The sequence below is a fragment of the Ptychodera flava genome, chromosome 7 (assembly GCF_041260155.1).
Source record: "Ptychodera flava strain L36383 chromosome 7, AS_Pfla_20210202, whole genome shotgun sequence".
NCBI lineage: Eukaryota > Metazoa > Hemichordata > Enteropneusta > Ptychoderidae > Ptychodera > Ptychodera flava.
The window spans coordinates 42,020,383-42,041,466 of record NC_091934.1 but is presented as its reverse complement, the minus strand read 5'-3'; the positions used below and the strand labels follow the sequence as shown (position 1 = coordinate 42,041,466).

Here is a 21,084-nt window from a genome sequence, read left to right as displayed (position 1 = left end):
TGACATTTCTTGCACAAACTAAGCTCCAAGCAACTGCATGATTATGCAAAATGCCTTTTAGGCCAGATGAAAGGATGAGCGAACAAAAACAGTCTTTCGACTTAATGACTAGTAACGGCAGGGTTAGGAAAACAATACTTACAAGACCTCCCTAGGAAATCCCGTCGAGTTTGTACCTGACGATTTGTCTCGAGAAATCTGCAATTTGTATCACGTAGTCGGCGAGATATCAGTAGACACTCACATTATGCCATGTACATCAGTCAACAAGCAAGTCAATCAGTCAGTCAGCCAATCAGTCAGTCAGTCAGTCAGTCAGTCAATCGATCAGTCAGTCAATCGACCAGTCTACGGACCGGAAAATGAGTCATTTGTCGATAAATTAGATGATAAATCGGCTGTCAGCCAGCCGGTCAATTATTCAACGGGTCAATCGATCAATCAATCGATCTATCTATCCGTCCTTCTATTTATCCATGAATCCATCTATCAATCCATGGATCAACCTGGTAACTTGGCTGTAAGTTATTAATTGGTCAATCAATCGAACAGTCAGATTGTCATGCATTCATTCATTCATTCATTCATTCATTCATTCATTCATTCATTCATTCATTCATTCATTTATTCATTCATTCATTCATTCATTTATTCATTCATTCAGTCAGTCAGTCAGTCAGTCGGTCGGTCAGTCAATCAGTCAGTCAGTCAGTCAGTCAGCCAGCCAGCAGTCAGTCTGTGGTCAGTCAGTCGCTGGATCAGTCAATCAATCAATAAGTCTACCCAAGAATCAGTCAATTAACAAATCTATTGATCGGTAATCGTGGAGTCGTTTGGTCGATCAGTCGATCGATTGATCTGTAGATTAATTGATGGCTTATCAGCTTATGAACGTCCAAACTCCATTTTTTGAAATAATTATTAAGTTAAGGACATATCCATCGGAAAACCTCAAAGAGACGGGCACAAAATAAGCTATATGCCTCTTGCTTATGACAGTCAGCAACTGGGCGTACTAACAGTTTTTTTGCAAAGATAAGATCAACACACCAAAAGTCACGTTGAAAGACTGCATCATACCGTGATTATATAATTACACTTTGTGAAATAGCTTAATAAAATTTCCAACAATATGACCTTGCTATTATTTCACAGAATCGAAAATCTTGTATGGTCATACGTCGAAACAGGCAATAAAATTTAAAAAAAATGATCAAACGTTGAGTTTTGTTGTTTTGTGTGACAATGCAAGCTATACCCATGGTAGTAAAGGAGAGTAATTGATTTATAGACTTATTATTGAATACAATAATAAGAGAATAAATAACGTATACGCTGTATGCTTGTTTAAATAATAAGGTTTCATTGTTTTCCCCTGATGTATTGACAAGATTGTTTGCATTTTGAGTAAAACTTACACTCATGCATAACTTTAGAGAAAATTAACATTTTCAGTGATATATCTGGTGAATGAATAAACCTTTATGAGGTTGCAGCTTTTGTAGTTCATAACCGACCAAACACATCATGATGTTGGTATGTCTTTATTGTTAAATTTCATCCTTTTGGCGGATTAGTAATAGAAGACTTCTACGAACTCCCGTAAAATGAGGTACGGCCTTAATACTGCATATACAACTGACGCTAAATGCGTCACCGGTATATATATATATATATATATATATATATATATATATATATATATATATATATATATATATATATATATATATATATATAATAACACAAAATGACTTCAAGTACAAAGTAATTATATCTGTTACTTAAGTTTCATTCATCCTGCAATCATCAGACAGAAGAAGAATATATATATATATATATATATATATATATATATATATATATACATATATGACAGAGTAATATATGTAATGACCCCAAAGCAAATATATTAAATATGAAATGCATTAACACTTGAATAAAATTTTTAGTAGAATTTCTCTTTGCAAATTCTTGATAACAATTTCATGTTACTCATCGACAGTGTTTCTCTTTAACCCTTTCACCGCATCCCCCTCCCCAGAGGCCCAACTATACCATAGAGAGCAACAGAATTAGTTCAAACTATAGTGGCGAAAGGAATAAGACACAAAATGTTCAGAACGGTAAAACTTTCAATTTCTCTGAAGTCTTAACAAGGAGTGCATAGGAAACAGTGGAGTAGTTTGAAATGAAACGAATTCGAATGTCCAAAAATCTGCCTTGAAAACCATCGGAGCCGTTACTTCGGTTAAAATTACAATGACGATCGAATATGAATCCATAGTAAAAGCCATTCACTTGCAACGTAATATCTGTTCCAAATTAAATGTGGAAGTTTAATATCTCAGCAACACAGTTCTTTCATTAAACACGTCATGCTTTGTCACTCAAGTGGTTTGTTTATAATATGTTACCTGTCACTACCGTCCAAATATTCAGTTCCATATTTTCCCGACACAAACGCACAAACCCAATAAGCTGAGTACGACATTCACACTCGAAATACTTAGCTCACAGCTAGCTCAACTTTTCCAGGAAAGAGTTTGGAAACAGGTTTAGGTTGTTGCCATTTAATCGCGCCTTGTATATATCGCGAGTTTGTAGTCACGCAAATAATGTACAAACTGCGCACGTGTATCAGACTCGAGTACATCACGTATTGAAATGAATCATAACATTGTATGAAAGGCCTTCAGATAGATTTAGAATAAATGGTATAGACTAGAAATGCTGTCCACGTAAGCAAGATAACCCTTATGCCGACAGAGCTCTGGATTTCATCATTTGTCAACAGTGAGCTAGACATCCACGAATTTGAATTTGTAATAGCATTTGACAACCTTTCATCTTTGCCAAGTCACGAAATGAACACGAATGATAATAAGTTCATTTGTGTTCCTGACAAAGATAACCTACGATCCATTGACAAAACTAGGTCTTCTTTACCTCTGCGATTCCGTCAGAATTGAGTCCATTAATGCCTTACGTACATCGGAAGGTCACCCACTAGGTCGTACAACTAGTTGCAACTCTCTCTACCGTGTCCTCATTTGAACTTGTAATTGAATAGCGAGAGACACTAGACTCGACAAGCAGGTTCATGCGAAGATAAAGGACGGAAGTCACGCTCTTGGGAAAAGCTTTTCCTGAGAGCAGAGTAATTTTCTATGGTGTGAATGGAAGAGAATGCCGACAAATAGGTTGGTCTAAGCAACATAATTTGAAGCCGACGACAGCAACAGTTGCTGTTCTACGACAAGTATTCATTACTTTGATTAGTTCTATTTTGAAAAGCAATAAAGTCATTTTTCATTTCACTCCTGATAACCCGGACAACTCTTGGCTGTATTCAGAAAGATTGTAGATAATTGCAACTAAACGAGGAAAGGGGAATGCAACCCACAGGGAAAAAGAACAATATTCATAGGTAAATTTTTGGACAATTTTTTTTGAAACCTAATTGGCTGATTTTCCCTTTAAACGGGCTCATTGTACGCCTATAGTAAATGGTTTCCTTTTCCTCGGATTATTTTTCGCGGAGGTTTACATAGTCTACGCGTTTCTCACGATTCAAGGAGACGCAGAGCTTTGTGACATTCATATTTGTCTCACCGTATAATGGCTGGGATGAAAATGGCCTCATTGTTAGTGACTAATTGACTTTATAGGCACTTGACTCCATTTGATCCGACAGAGGAGTGAATAAAGTTGCACTTGTGCTCTACTTTAATATCGTGTGTTCAAAGCGTTTCAAGGTTTAACAAATTAAGCTATCAAGTACTACAGGATGGATATTAAAGGTATACAGTCACCTGTAATCTATGTATGCCCATATATAGTCACCTGTAATCTAAGTATGCCCATATATAGTCAAAGGGGCGTTCCTTGGTATTCAAAATGCCCATGTGAGGGCGCTGTTTTTAAAAAGCGGCCACCCGCTCAAAATCTGTGATTGGTTAGATTTTGTCATTCCATGGTAACTGTTGCAAAATTGGAACAGGTGACAGTATACCTTTAAGAGTCTGCTTCACTTTCGCTATCATGAGTGTGCCCACTCTTTACAATATCCGTCCATTCCAGGGCTCCACATTTTCATTTATTGACGTAGATACGATATAAAAATCTGATTTCTCCTATTTGAATGCTAAAGCTAAGGTGGAAACCTTTTTATTTCGGAGAAACAAAATTTTTTATATATAACAGCAATAAAACCCCTATACGGGTATACTCCAAATTTGGGCACGATTTTACCAGGTGTAGCACTCGCCTCACAGCTTGTAATACATAAAAATACAGTAATATATAGATCAAATAAACTTATAGAAAAAAGTAATGTAATTATAACAAACAAGTCAATAAATAAACAAATGAATAAACCCAATGGATTAATTAATTAATTGACTATTTAAGGTTCCAGAACAAGAAATTGACATTTTGAAGCTAACAATTCTCTAATTGTTAAAAAGCGCAGAACCTCCGTAAATTATATATTTTCGGAAAGCAATTTTGGTTAGCATAGTGTCATCATTGGTTACATAACTATCACGTGACAGATCATTTGCATAACCGTTCAAAAATCGGTTTTACCGATGTTTTGTTTCAATGCTTTGAGATATGTGGCTGAAATTTGTTTGAGTGCAAGCTGTCTTAAAGATCTTCAAAAGCGTGTCTTAGAAGTTTTCTAAACCTCCTTAAACAATATTTATGCCAGAAAAACTTTCAGAGCGGTGAATTTAACCCTACTGATTTCTTTAAAATTTGGCACCAAAGACACTAAGCAAGATATAGAAAATCTGAGACACACTTTGGAAGAACGTTGTGACAGCTTGCATTATTCCAGTAAGTTTGAGTAAGATATTTTGAAGTATTGAGACAAAACGTAGGGAAAACCAATTGTTTTAAGGTTATGCAAATTACCTGTCATGTGATAGTTATGTAAATAATGATGACAATGTGATTACCAAAATGTTTTCCTATATCTAGGCTTTCAGAAAATGTAACGTTTAGGGGGCGGGGGGTCTGAGCTTATTAACTACCAGAGAATTGTTAGATTAAAAAGGAAAGGTCAATTTCTTGTCTTGGAACCTTAAACGATTCACACCATAGAGTTTAGTTAAAGCTAAAGCTTTAAATAACCAACGTGAACGTACGTACTAAGTCGGCCTTAGGCCGGCCTATTTATGCCTGGTGTCAGGGTCAGTACAGAGTAGTCACAAATGTACAACGGGCCAAAATTCTGCGTGAACTAATTATGTCAGTCTCGGGCCCGCTGACGCGCTGAAGTTCACATTCAGGCTAAGGGCCGCTTCTGCGCCTTGCTCAAGATTGTGACAAGATAAGAAAAAAGTGTTAAAATACAGTGTTCATTTACTGCGTTCACTAAGTGAGAAACAAGGTGGGTGACTTTTGCCCCACTCGATTTTGAATCTCTCACCTTTGAATCACTTATTGACCTTTCTCTAGGCTAACTAATATCGTATCAACTTGGCCCAGGACCGACCTAAACCGTTCGCACAAATAATTTTTATGTGGTCTCAAATGTTTGTCTTATCTAAACCTTACCCTAGGACCTAACATAGATTAGGCCGGCGAAGGGCAAACAGGGCCGACCCAGGGCCTACATTATGCTTTCACATTGGCTTTTTAAAACCAGGGCCGAATCAGAGGCGACCTCACCTTTTTTAATCAATAATTTTATGTATGATCTTGACAAATTCATGAATAAATAAATAAATAAAAAGTAAATAAATAAATTAATTAATTAACTAATTCATATTTTAAATTAATTTTTTTATTCATTTTTTTCGATTGACCTGTCAAATTTGATTGCGTTAATTACTAATTTGAACTGAATTAATTCATTGATTTAAATGTTGCAAAGTATCCTTTTTCCTTAAATACCATAGTGGTAAATTATAATGTGAATTCTAAATACTTTACCACAACTGTAATTGCCATGGCAATGATGAAACTCATGCCACAGAATAAAACAGTGAAATTAGACACAGCAGAATGTATCATTTCCACATACAAAAAGTAAAGAACGGACTTTACTCATACACCAAAATTTATCTCATAAAAGATGATGGGTGAAATATTTCGAATGGTGTTCTCACATACGTTCAGTTGCAAATCAGGTTACTACGCTGAGTGTTTTACATGGCTAAATACTAACAACTCAACTTATGGTGAAAACAACAACCCTAGTCATCGTGACGTCATGGTCAAACAGAAACCGTAAATGACCTTACTTTACGGCAATCGTTTTTTAAAAGAAAATTTGGACATGTTTGAGTGACAACCTTCGCTCTTTAAAATGTGCCAGCTCCAAACTAATACCGAAAGGAGCTCTCAAGCGTCAATTATTAAAAACTAGAAAGTAGTTTTCTTGGCAAGATGTGAATCGAATACCAAAGGATTTGAAAAGAGAGGCAACTTGTAATTATGAGAACAAAACCAATGTTAGTAACCCATATGAACTGTATATGGGTACAACAGTGTCATTCTGTCTTTTCCCACATTATGCATACACGTTACGGACCAGCACCCATGCAGTTATAGTCTCTAGTAACCCGAAAATTGCAAAACAAGAACACACCTATTCGAATGATAGTGATACATTTTTCACTCTGTAAGGTTGTTAAACGTCTGTTTGCTCATGCCAGCGTAACATTTTCACAGTGGAGCTTCATGTGGCCCACGCCCACATTAAATAACCTGCCCTTTACAAGCTAGTCCGATATTAAACATTACGCACGGAAAGCTGTACAAAACTCATGTTATATAGTAAATGATAAAGGCATGGGGATTAAAGAACCCTCACAAATGATCCAAAAACAGAGAAACCATACGAGATGGTGTAAATGTATAGAAATTCAGCTGGAAGGTGATCATAGAGGTGGAAGCAGACTCGGATGAGTAGGCGATTCTGTCAGTCAGTTTCCTCATAGGAGAAAGAGCAGCAAAGGCTCATACTTACAGACGACAATGATTCATGATGTTATGTTTTAAAGAACGTTTTGTCTGTTCCATCACTATGATTGAAACACTATTGTTTACCGTTTTCTCTCCGCCTCCGTCGACGGATTTTAATTCATCTGAAGATGCGAGGAAGTGCCTGGTAATATCAATTTTGCCAAAGGCAGTTGAAGTCTTTCTTTCATTAATTTTTCATTATTGCCGATCCATCATCTGAGCGATGCCCGGAAAGTAAAACTCCCATCTTTAACACTGTGAACGCCTTAAAACATCTTGTTCCCCGTTGTCTTCCTTTAAAAGGTCAACTCAAGTATTTTAAACAATCAAATTAAGTAACTCAATTTGTGTTCACGTTGAGACATCTTGCTATTAACAGCATGTATGTATCTAGGTATCTATCTATGTATCTATGTATCTATTTATGTATCCATGTTTCTGTGTGTCTATGTATGTTGCATTTATGTGTTTGACAATTTATATAAATGTACTTCATTAGAGTATGGCTATTAGAAGTGCATAAGTTATGTGTACAACAAATGTGATGTTGGAATTCACTAAAAACTGTTATAAGTGCGCTAGAAATTGTAGAATACGGGACAGTGAAAATTCAATTGAAAACTGACTACTTGTATAGCTGTCAGATTAATTAACTTGCCTGAACGTCTTTATCTCACAGCCCATTGCCTGCCTTTTAGAACCCCATGACAGCCAGCTGTTGCTGTCGTTTCTTCGCCCATACTTAGACAGTCAGCATTTGTGCCCACAAACGATGTGTTCAATGGTATAATAATAGTGACACATGTAGAGAGGAAGTGATACTCAATTATTGCATAATTAAGATCGCCAGTGATTGAAATACATCTGTATCATCGGAAAACCTCAGAAAACATGATCATGAAATATTTTCTGCCCCCTTCATAGAGATATATTGTGTTTTCTGCATTTAATAAAACGTTGGAGCAGCTTCATGATACTATGGAACTTTCCAGGCGAATGAACGCCCTGTTTTTTTCCTGTCCCCTCCCCCTATTTTCTCTTCCGCCCCTATCGTTAAAGGGACAAAGTCGGCCAATTTTTCATGAATTTTGTTTGATACGAAATACTATTTATATTGTTTGACATGTTGAAAGATACTGAATGAATGGGTGACCATGCATATATTAGACCCTGGTTTTAGTCATGGTAGATGAAACCATGGCGAAAATAAATTAATGGACATGACCATTAATTCATTTTCGTGATGGTTTCATGTATCGTGTCTGAAACCTAGGTCGATTACACGCATGGTCACCCATTCATTCAGTATCTTTCAACATGTCAAACAATATCAATAGTGTGTCGTATCAAACAAAATTCATGAAAAAAATGGCCGACTTTGTCGCTTTAATTGTGTTCGTTTCCTTAGCAGATCCAGTGTTCTCCCCAGGCCATTTTAGCGTAGCGGTACCGCTACGCTCTCGCCTCTCCCCGCTACGCTTTGATTCTCCCGCTACGCTTTAAAATATTCCCGCCATCCTTTAGTTCACACGCAAGCGCTCTGCGTAGCTACCAGCTGTTGCATGCATTGTCTACACATTAGCGCTCACTGCAACTTTCAACCTGGTGAAAGAGTGGAAGGTGTGAAGTATGGTATGCGTCCGATAAGTTGTCCGTAAGTGTTGAGAGGAACGTTAAAACAATAGAAGAATCGGCTGGGTTGTTCACAAGTTTTCATTCTACAACGACTATTACGACCAACAACATCGAGGACAAGTATTCACAGAGGCCCAGAGTTTAGGCGGTGTAGCACTAGCGGGGCCTTTGATCACATCCCCATGCTTTGATCAACGAAATGGACCGCAAAAGAAACAAAAGAAGCAGTTGACTAGTGAGGTTGATTATGATTTTAAAACGATGGTCTTTTTTTTTGTCCGAGTACGATCGCGATCGCGATCGAGTTCACATTGCATAAATTCCAATATGGCGGCGGCCATATTGGCCGACGTGTTTGTAACGTGTTGACATTGATCCTGGCGTCGCGTGTGGTTCCACTCTGACACGTTCTCTGAAAGATTTTACACCTGATTTTCGAGTGATTCTAGTCGTACTTAGTTCATGTCTTGTGATCATCTTGGTGGTATTTTTAAAATCAAGAATCGAACGACGATGTGCAGTGGTAGTTACGCGGGGGGCTGGGGGGGGGGGGGCTGGGCTGGGCTGGGCTGGTTGAAATTGATCCCCGTGATGAAACATTATTCGCGGTGTTTGTCGTTCAGAAATGATATAAAACTCAATTACATTTGAATTGTGTAAAGCTTAAACTTGTGAATTTTCCTCTTTGTTGGCAATTTTTGACAATTTATTAGCAATATATGTACTATTATTAAATGAAACTCCAATCAGACGAACCATTTCTTGCTTTCAATCTGAACTTGCTGTTACTGTTTGAATCTTCTATTTTAATTGCAACTGTACTATACTGTGATGATTTATTTAAGTGTAATAAAGAGTTTCCATGATGTTTAAATTGCATACTTGTGTGTTACCATTGCATTTTGTTGTGAGTGTACATGAATGCATGGGTGCATGTGCAAGCTTATATCAATATGCAAATATAAATTAATGATATGCAAATGATTATGCAAATTAGCCGCTACGCTCTTGCTTGATCCTGGGGAGAACACTGAGATCCTTTGGTAAACGACATATCGTTGATGGGGTGTCTTCTCTCACGCGATGATCCGCCAATGTGATAATCCGTGACAACGATGAATAGAGTGGGCTTAAGCCCGGCAATTAACAGTTCAGGACGGTTTTCTCGGGGAGAGGATTAAGAAATAGCGCTCGTGGGGGGGGGGGGGGTCCGGATGCGCCTGTAGTCCCGGTTACCGTTAAAAAAAGACGAACTTCTTGTTGGTCCACCGGTTTTGACAGCGTCACTCATTCTGTGTGAACATGCGTGTGAAATTATATGACGTGTCGTCTACAATGTCGTGACAATATACTTACTCTCACAATTTGAAATTCACTAGGCGTGATCTCATCTTCTCTTCAGAAGCATAGGACATCGTAACATTTGGATCAGCGCAATTAAACTTCACGTTCACCGTCACCCAATCGGGTATAGCGCGAACATTTCAAATTGATCCCGATACAGTTCGATGGTGACAATCTTTATTTAATTTGCGTTCTTTATTGTCCATTTTATGAAAATAGCTGATCCAACATCACGACGTCAAATGTATTTATTAAATTTTCTAATAAAAGTCCAAGCCTCTGGGCTACAATTATTATCAATGAGATGATTTGCTTTACTTACGTTCTCACTGGGTTTGTCAATCCAGGCATTTTATTCATCGTGACGAAATTTGATGTTTAGCTGACCTACTAAACCAATAATCGACTCTGCTATGAGGCTTGTGCCGGAACCTTTCTTCATGCAACATGAAGAATTTATAGATGACTTAGCGTAGATTGTGCCTCGGGAACAGATATTCGGCCACTCAGTGTTTTATGGTACTATTCAACTCTGCTGGACTATTTTGTGTTATACGGAAATGGCGGCCATTTTGAATTTCAAGTGTCGGTAAACAAAAGGTAATTTGTTCCTCCAGTGTCAAAACTTGCACGGTGATCCCTCCCCCCTGGCCAATATATATTGTTGACTTTGAAGAGAATGGTTGAAAGTCTATCTAGGAAAATTTGAGTTTAAGTCTTTCAGTTCCGAGGAGTTAGGACCAGAGAAAAAGGACACCAGAAATAAACAGCAAACAAAATAAAGTGACGTGTCAAAGACGTCATTTCCGTGCTGAAAACGAATGAGTTCGTTCCGCGAGTTCGTGATGCAAGTAACTCGTGATCACTTAAAAGTTCATGAAAGAAAACAAGAAAGTTGAACTATAGCTGCGTATTTTTGACATCGTATCTAGATCAGCGATAGCAATCATTAATTTTTGAGTTCTGCAAGACTCCCCGTCATGCGTTGCGTGCATTATACAAAAGAATGGAAGAAAATGCCTTTTATTGAATAAATCGTAGTCTTGATTTATCATGGCTACGTTAGAGCGCCTACGTTTTCGTGACATTTCGTAACGAAAAGGACATCATGCTTTAATTTGCAATGAGAGGGCTAATTGGCCCCGGTAGCGAAAACCGAAGTGCATTTTTACAATTCTTGTGCTTTTATAAAGATTGGCAGATCTAAACATGACGCCAGAGGGAATGTACTCTGGTATTCTGTCCATATCACGTAATTGAATTTTTATCAAATGATCAGAGTTGGTCCCTTTTTTGAAAAAAAGATTCAGAAATATAGTTGCGATAGGATTTCACCTAGACTTGAAGTAATATACGAACTGTCGCCTTCGGTTTAATTGACTGTGTTGCTGTAAGCTTAACATTGTGCGTTGCTTCAGTGGCATTTCTATTTCTGTGAACACATTCATAGTGGATTTCAATTGGATCGGGGTCAAAGTTCATCCTTTATGACCCAGGAGATAAAAATGTGTACAATATCTTATTGTTGTAGGTCTTTTTGTACTAGGATGTCCGTTAGATTGCCATATAACGTCGATATGGTTACAATGAAAATAAACGTATTTGACCTTATCGAAGCTGACACTATATCATTATTAATGTTCTTAATATCTCCTAAGACTTTCAGATGTGTATCTTAAGTGATCATCGTCTAACACAGGAGGAACTCGGGGACATCTTACACAGGGAATGTGTCTTCAATTTACGTGTGTTCAGTTTGGCGCAACTTTAAAAACCAACCTTAACACGATTGGAACTTATTAAGGATAATTGGATGGTGAAGTAATGTCTTTAAAATCTGCAAATGTAAGCTCATCTGCTTTTCTTTTTAAGTTACACACTTGTTATCCTTTTAAATTTTCTGACGGTAGGGTTTAACGTTTGAGCTTTTTCGTTTTAACGGCAAGTTCAAGCCTAATACAAATATATGCACTTCTTGACGTACCTTACTTAACGCCCCCCACCCCACCCCCTGGCCCAGCTCTATACTTTTTCGCATTTTAAAAATCACAAACGATTGGGCCAAATTTGGCTGTTTTTGACGGGTCGCAATTCATTATAAAAACCAAATAAAAACTTTCCGAGAGACATATTGTATTTCTTGAAAGCATGTTAACTGAAACACACATATTTGTCTGATCATATATGATCCAACGAAGACAAAACCATGACGTGCTGATAATCTGATAACAATTTCCTGAAAACCCATCCGCATCTCATCTGTGAACAACATATGTCAATACAGTCATAAGTTCAAGTACAGTGTTCATACACTTTGGTTGTGCCTCTGGGTAGCCAGGGTAATCAAACTTGCTAACAACAAATATAATTCATACCGTTTGCCATCAAATCCATCGCCTCTGTACATTTAAGTATAGAAGTGCACAACATCCGAAACGCGTCATTGTAATGTGAACTTCCCTGAAACACGGTAAAATGGCCTAAATAGGTGTTGGATGTTTAAACTTATTGTAAGATTGAACGCCATACTAATCAAAGACGCTTCTAAATTGTCGCCTGGCATTTAGTCTATCTGCTCTTTTCATAGCATATCCTTGGCATATACATGTAGCTAGTGGGAATATTCACACAGTAATCAAAATATTGTAAACCGACTCCCCCCAACACTGTAAAAATAGCGGACGCTAGACGCGTCTTTACGCGTTCAAAATGTACGTGTCGGTGTTCAAATTTGAACGGCTAGTGTTCATATTGTTAACACTAGTGTTCATATTATTAAAAATGATGTTGTAAACCTGAACACGTATAGTGTTAACAACCATCTCCTTCAAGTGTTCAAAAACTCAGCGTCACAGAAATTTTACAATACTGTGAAACAATTAACAATCTTTTGTTTTTTTTTCTTTACTATGGCTATATTAAATTTACTACTGCCTCGCTGTCCGGCAAACGGTGGTAAACATGTCCCTAAGAATGACCCTAGTTAAATTTGTGCTAGTTGTGATGAAATATTCAAATTTTTATATTTCACGGCAATTTTCGTCATTTTTGGTCAAAAAATCTTTAAACGTCTTCTTCAAAACTGCTAACTGAACAGCTTTGATATTTAGGACATAGATCTCTACTGATAGCCTTTTTCAGATTGTTCAAATTATGCAGAAATTTGGAACTTTATATTTTTTAGAAATTAAAGACATTTCAGACATTTTTAAGAGTTGACGGATTACAAGAATGTGATATGTATACGTTATGATGAAATCTACATTTTTTTATTTTTAAGGGCGATTTTTACCATTTTGGTAAAAACATTTGTATAAAAATTAATAGCAAGGTACACCAGAATTTGAAAGGTCTTTACGAATATGTTTTTAATTTCTGAGAAGTAGATTTTTGAAATGTCACCGATTTATTTCATTGTTTATTTAAAGATATTACAAACAAACAAACCTTTTTGTTTATTAAGGATTTTGTTGGACAAGGAAGTAGGTTTTACCCTGCCAAGGACCAACTTTCCCCATTTTCTACATGTTGTGCCTTACTGTGATACTTTGACAACTTGACATGTTGTGTTTACTTTAATGTGGACAACTATATACCATGTGCACTAGAGAAGCCTTGACTAACTTTTTTTCTTCAAAATTTACAATTGTCTATACAAGAGGAAATATCTTTAAGAAACCATCTTACAACAATGAAGTATGCATTCCATACATATACGTGTTTTCAACACAATAAGTAAGCCAAATTTTGAGCTGTTTCAGATGATTTTTTTGTACATTTTAAACAAGTATGAACCTTAAAACGTAATCCACAATATTTAAGTAAACCTGTTTTTTCATTACTTTGTTCATATTTTTTAAAACGATCTACAGTGTTCATGGGGATTTTTATTGCTTATATTTTTGATAGGAGGGTGTTAACACAGTTGGTATTTTCCTCTGACAAACTTTACATACAAATTGGCAATGTTTATTTGCCCATTTTACAGTAAATTATTGTATTTTACTCAAGAAATGCTTTGTGTATTTTTAAAATACAATAATTTTACTGAATGTCAGTGGTCTGTAATGTTATGCTTTAACACCCCCCTGAACGCCCAAAATTAAAGGTGTTCAACAAGCGCGCATAATGTGTTCTAGCCTTTAACACACTAATCGTTGAACGGCGTCCATGCGTTCAAAAAGTGTTACAGCTTTTTGAACGCGTAAATGCGTTCAATTTTTTGAACACATTTCATGTGCAACGTGTGTTTAGATATGTAACACCATGGTGTTCAATATAATGTCTGATGAACACATAGTGTTCAAAATCTGCAAACGAGTGTTCAAAAATTGAACGTTGGTTGAACACGTAGTGTTAAATTTCTGAACGTCTAGACGCGTTCAAAAAGTGTTACAAAAAGGCGTTTAATTGGTGTTCTATCCTTGAACACTTAACTTTACAGTGTAGAACAAGAGTCTCGTTCGCCATACGCGTGCTTTAATCACCCACAGCCCCTGCGTCATTTGTATAAATAGGCCTAAAGGGAGAATAAGTTTCTGTCTGTGTAGAGCCAATCATATTTTGTGTGGTCATTCCTAATCAGTGAACTATCTTACAACACTGCAACACTGCCAGTTCAGTCGTTTGCACAAGGTTCTCATGTAAATAGCAAAGTTTTGAAAACCTTCCTCCATTGAAAATTTCCCTATAATGGCGTGTAAGTCTACCATAAAACACCATTCTGCGTGAATTAACAAACGTAGGTAGTAAAATGTACGGTTTAGGTGATATAAAATGATATATATAAAATGATATAAAACAATTGAAATCAAGGACAATTTTGAATTCTATCTATAGCAAACTACCTGTAGTTACTGTGCCATTTGGTCACACAGAGTTCCCAGTGAAAACCATGGATATAAGGGATATCTGTTCAGTGATTGAAAAGTATCGGCTAAAGGTTTGACGAGGTAAAGCGATTCGAATCGCTCTAAAATACAGCAAGCTAACGAGCAGCTAGTTTATTGTTAATATTTGCCAAACGAAGAAAATCAAATCTTTCTCGTCGGCAGACTTTCAAGAGGTCTGGAGATGAAAGACAGCATACAGAAATGTCATATATACCGCGGTCGGTAATCTGCGACTGCTCCCCTGTGAGTCGTCAGATCCGGTGAAAATCTAAGAAATCTTTTCATACTAGCGCTGTTGGCTTCTTCCAACGTTAACAGTCAAATTCTAATATCTCCAAATAACACAGTCACTTGATTTGCTATTAGAACGTCGTTTTCTACTACTTTGTTGAAAATAAGAACATTTCATCGTAATAAGAGCGATCGTTGATTTTGCATTGTGATTTGACAAACTGCCATTCGATGCGTACGAAACAACGCAAACGACTTTTAGAGTTTTGCATGTTTCAAATATGAAGCGGAGGTGGGGGGGGGGGAGGAAAGTTGACGTTTAATGATCTTGTCGTAACAGCCTTTGAAGACACGACTAATTTGGCATCTGTTAGTTTGAAAGTATATCAATTTGAGCTCAACTTCGTTATTATGAATTTTCAACAAAAGCTCTATCTGTTGTGTACTTGTCAAACGTGACATCTGTCAATCATAACTCGAAAGACGTGCAATGCTATTGTTTGTCCTGCAATTCGTGACGATAGACTGACCCGTTCCCGCTCGATGACGTCAAGCAGAGATCATCGTTAATGGCGTAAAGCAGAGATAAAGACACAACTGCTTTACCCTTGGTTATTTCACCGAAAGCAAATGGGGCTCCGCTTATCGCCAATACACGGAAAGACAGAAAGACAGGCAGGCATATACAGACTGAGGCTGACGGGAGATAAAGACACTTTGCAAGGCAAATACCCTAGGTAGATGGACAGAACGGGGCCGAGTGAGGCAGTAGACAGACTGAAAAACAGAATGATAGACAGACAAATATAGAAGATGCAGAGTTTGACAGACACAAGCATACAGACAAGCAGGGAGCAATGGACAGAAAAAGGAAGGAAGATGTACAAAGCTTGAGAACTTGAGAGTAGTGCGTGCCTAAAATTCTTGAGAGTAATACGCAGGGAAAATTACAGATGGATTGTAAGTTACACCAAAAAAGACAGAAACCACGGGAAGAGATGAAGAAATATACATTTAGAAGAATGTATTGTTTAAGAGTGGTCAAAAAAGAAAACGATGTGCACATGTAATAAGAATTTTTGAATTTTTCCTTTATTTAATCAGCAAGAAAGAAGTGAACGAAACCAAACAAGCTAAACGATTGTATCAAGGCTTGCCCGACAATCACGATGGTTTGCTTAATGCAAAAGTTACATACGTATACGTAATATATAGCACGTAGATAAATTTTCATCAGTTATCCTTCATACGCATAGGGATGTTGGTTTTAACAGATGATGGTCGCCAAGGGACAGAGCAAATAAAGAGAGACGTATTTTGAAAGCTAATATCTTGAGTAGGGATCACTTTAAAAACATCCGGGAAGCTGTTTTTCCCATTCTAATGATAGCAACCAAGGATCCATTGGTTAAACCATACGTTGTCACCCGACATCATATGATTCTCCGTCACTGAAAGGAAATGTTTGGATCCGTTGAAAGAGCAGTGCGCACGATGATTGTTGGAGTAGTAATTGTGCAAACCGCTTTTACTTTAGCAAGAATAAGTCAATGTGCACAAACATCGACTGTTTTGTGGTGACTCTGATTGAATGTAGGTATTCACATAGGCGACCAGGGTATTCATAACTGTCATGTGTTTTTATATTCATCAATGGAGAGTCATCTTGCAAAATGTGACCAAAGGGCTAATTTGAAAGGTTAGAAGACTTTTCTCCATTTTGAAGTAATGCAGAGTCTGTGTATTGAAATTACGGCTTGGTTCTCGACCTTTGCGAGTTTTTGTATGAGAGAGAGAGAGAGAGAGAGAGAGAGAGAGAGAGAGAGAGAGAGAGAGAGAGTTGTTTCACGATCTGTCGTAAAATGAAGAAGTGACACGATGGAATATTTCTTACCTGTGAATCGTTGCAAACTAAGTGTAGTTCATAATCGAAGAGTATATCAGTGTTGTTGTTGATATCAGCGATTGCTGCCTCAGCCCAGCGTAGACTCTCGTAGCCGATATCACTCCAGTATCCACCGGACAGGGGTAGAATGCACCCGATGTAGAGAGGAGTCTTCTCGCTCCCTGTCTCTCCTTCAGCGCCGAGAGAAGACATCAGAAAGGTCACTAAGATAATACATATAGGACGACCAATGGACATGATATTATGCTCGTTCTTGGGAACATGTATCATTTAACGTGTCATTTGGTAACACCTTTGAAACAGAGTGATACCATCAAGTCATCCGAATGCCGTTCGAATGTTACTGTCTCGTCTGCGCGTTGCTGCACACTATGGGATTGCTTATCAACAAACCGCGCATGAGCAATACTCAGTCTTTTTGTCTCCGATCAGGTATTGTTAATATTATACATACAATGAAGACATAGCAAATGACAATGGAAAAAAAACAATTGCTAACATCCTCTACACGCATAGAGCGTGTGCTCTGAAAATTAAGTTTTTCAACACTTGAGAAAGAATTGTGAGACTTCATTTCCGCCGTGCGATCGATAAGCACATTTGAGGCGAAAAAACAGCCCAAAATGAATCAGAAATTGAATTGTTGATTATCGATTTTTCCTTTGATGCGCGCATTTCATCGCTGATGTGTGATATATTCCAGTCGGCTTGTAAACAAACTATCTAAAACCTGGCCGTATTATTGTATTGTCCTTTACTGTACCAGATGACTGATACCGAAAATATGATAGGTAGGGCTGATTGGGCGTACAAACATACAAGTTCAATGTTGTTTGTTTGTTTGTTCGTTTTTCTAGTTTTTTTTCTGTTTCTTTGGTTTGGTATCTTATTTGACCGTTATGACTTGCCTTCCAATAAATCAGATATCATGTAATCGCTATCTGATATGATATGTTAAGGATAAAGTTGAAAAGGGCTTTGAGACTCGTGTTTGTCGCTTGTGGTGCTATAAGCTTAAGGTACTGTACTGAAATTACAGAGAGTGGGGGCGGTGTTTTTCGAAATGATGCTGTAGAAGAGGTCATTCACATTGACATCAACTCTGCATAAAGGTCAATAATCAGGTTCAGAATGGTTATCGATGTGCGATGGCAAAACGGATGTGAGAAAAATCAAAGAAGTAGGCCTAAATAATTGTTCTGGTGTTTATGCTTACGGCCGTTGATATGACCCGTGGCGATAAATACGTCATTGCTATGAACGGACACTAATGATGAGATGGCAATTGTAAGTTATATAACCACTGTACGGATTGTATATGGGAGGGGTCCTTACAAAGACAAGGACAGAAGGTAGATGGGAGAAGGTAGACAGAGGCACAGAAGGTAGAGGGGAGCAGGTAGACAACAGACAGGAGGCGGGACAAAATCTTGCAGTATGTAACATCTTTGCAAAAGAAATAAACGGTGTTATATTTGAAGACTATGAGCAACTACACTGTTTCTGTATCCAGACGTCTTCTCGCTGGCTGTCCCCCGAAGAGAGCCGAGGAGTAGTGATAATGCGACGCTAAAAACAGTGACCCTTCAAAAGTGATTGCATAAACAAGAGTAACCCTCCAAAATTCTCTTCCGCAAAAAATAATGGTTCCCCTGCCAAATCAATAATATATCGCAAAACATATTTCACATTTGACCTTTGTCCCTTGACCTTTCAAATAACTCTTTTTATCTTTTACAAGTAATCACTTTTATGCAAGGTGTGAATTAATTCGTTTGAAAAGAGATCACATCTCACTATAAGTAATTCTATCAATTACTTGAAGTACAATTGCTTATTCCAAACTTATATAAAGTTAACCTTCACTTATACTTTAGCTTGCAGTAGTACAAAGAGCACTATTATATTATTGTTTGCCAGGTGCTTAAAAGTCAATATCCAAAATTATATCATACCAGTATATTGACGGTGCAAATACAGCGATCTGATTGGTCGAGACGCGAAAAGAACCGTGGTATATTGGTAATATACCACGGCTGGCATACGCGCCAGCTCTCAGCTTGAGCAAAATCCGTTGATGACGTTCTACACACCAGAATTTCAATATACTGTTATGATATAATAGCAATGAATCACACCCAGCGACGGTATACCACTCGATTTTGACCAGTTCACTTCATATATGCACTCGCTATGCTCGTGCATGTATGTCGTGAACTGGTCAAAATCTCGTGGTATACCATCGCTGGGTGTGCTTTATTGCTTAAATATATACCTGTTAATGCACACACGTCGCAAGTTTTATGGGGGAATAGTTAAAAGTTAAAAGTGAATTGATATTTTGAGGGAAATTCCAATATCGTATTTCATTGTTGTACGAATATGCAACTGTCACCAGCTTGTTCAAGTCAATTGCATTAATATCCATTGTCAAACATGTACAAATCATCAAGATGCACAAGTATCACTTGTTTTGTATTGGAAAAAATTGCTAATAGTTTTCTTATAGACTGCCATGTATAGCGAATCAATATTTTCGATGAAATTCAAGGAGTCAAATTTCTTGTACGCACATGATGCACTTCCACCTGATGCAATTCCACCTCTCACTTCCTCTACAGAATATTTATATCAATAATCAAACATCTGTAAATGTACAAATGTACCTTGTTTTGTAGGAGAACATCGTAAATAGTGGGCCAAATAGACTACCTTGTACTGATTTGGGTGAAATTCAAAAATATTTTTTTTACAAGTATGAAATTTCAATCATCCTTTTCTTGTCAAGTACATTTATCGGCCACATCTTGCCTTCTCGTAGTTGTTCGAAAAATTGTGACCCTCCAAAAAAGTTAAACTTGAAATTTCACGAGTACTTCAAAATACTCTGGCCCTCCCCTCTGTAATTTCTGTCATGTCCCTTACAATTATTGAAGTACGCCAAATTAAGCTGCCAACAGCTTAATTTTGAACTGACAGTTTTAGTAAGAATTTCCAAAGAAGAAGGGAAGAAAACACATTTCTCTGTCAAGCAATTTTCTAGTCAGGTTTTCAAAACCGTGGTTTCCTCAACTTTGCAACTTATCCGGGCAGAGACTCTCCTATCCTATGTCGACACATAACCAAGACGTCCAGGCTGGACGATGTTTCCTTAAGGTAGTATGCACCTCGAAAGTGAAAGACCTACACTTTTGCTCAAACTTTCCTTAAACTTTCAGGCATTCTTTTACTAAATCGAGAATAAAAATCGGGGTTACCGTGCAAATTTTGGTACTAGAGTAAAATATAACCCAAAATTTACCGATATGTAAAATTCAAAATGGCCACCATCCCTGTGAGAAAAAAAAATCGATTTTCGAAAAACTAAGCCAGTTGAAAAGTTTTCTTACACAAAGAGCTTTAAAATGAACCCCCACATGTGGTAGATCAGAAAAGTTGTAAAAGTTCGAGAGTCCGAATACGTGTCCCCGAGGCTCGTTCTACCTTAATCTGAGTAAAAAAAAATCTGTCGCATTAGAGATCACCCTACACATATAATGTTCAGCTACTTTCTCTGAAGTTAAACAAAAACCGTCTTGTCCTTCAATTACATGAAAATTAACTTTGGTTTTATGTTTCCGAGTCTCATTCTTGAGGCATACAAATATTCTGTTTTCGATCGATTCCGAGTCGCCTAACACGATTGCGAACCAAGCACGCCAGTTCGTTCGTTCGAGTAAGACGTAAAATCTGCGTCTATGGGTTTCATATGAAATGTTTCTTTCTACAAAACGGTCACAATCAATAGCTATGTCTCTTTTCACGTCGTTTCTCTTGCACTGCACTACGGCCGTGTTTGCTGTGTTTCCATTCATCGAAGCGCTTTAATTCGCACGCCTATTGAAAAGCCTCGCACGATGCTAAATTAATTTATCGTGCATGTGCTAAATCCCACACAAGGACTATGACACCACCTTCCAAGGCTCTGAATAGAATTCTCCTTATACTGAGCATAGTATGCCGTGTTAAAGCATACACTGAGAAAGGTCCCCAATCCTTGGTATTTGACAACAGTGATACATTTTTTCATTTTATTTTCCGGATATACTTCGACATGAG

The 21,084-nt window shown here is 37.5% G+C and overlaps 1 protein-coding gene across 1 annotated transcript in view; it reads right to left on the bottom strand.

The window, feature by feature from the left end:
* LOC139137591 (gamma-aminobutyric acid type B receptor subunit 2-like) overlaps nt 1–17,361 on the bottom strand; it is a 58,232-nt gene extending 40,871 nt beyond the window's left edge. The window contains exon 1 of the mRNA XM_070705771.1: nt 16,975–17,361. Coding sequence (XP_070561872.1) covers nt 16,975–17,256 — 282 coding nt within the window. The 5' untranslated portion in view covers nt 17,257–17,361. The remainder of the gene's footprint in view (nt 1–16,974) is intronic.
* Nucleotides 17,362–21,084: the final 3,723 nt, after the last annotated feature.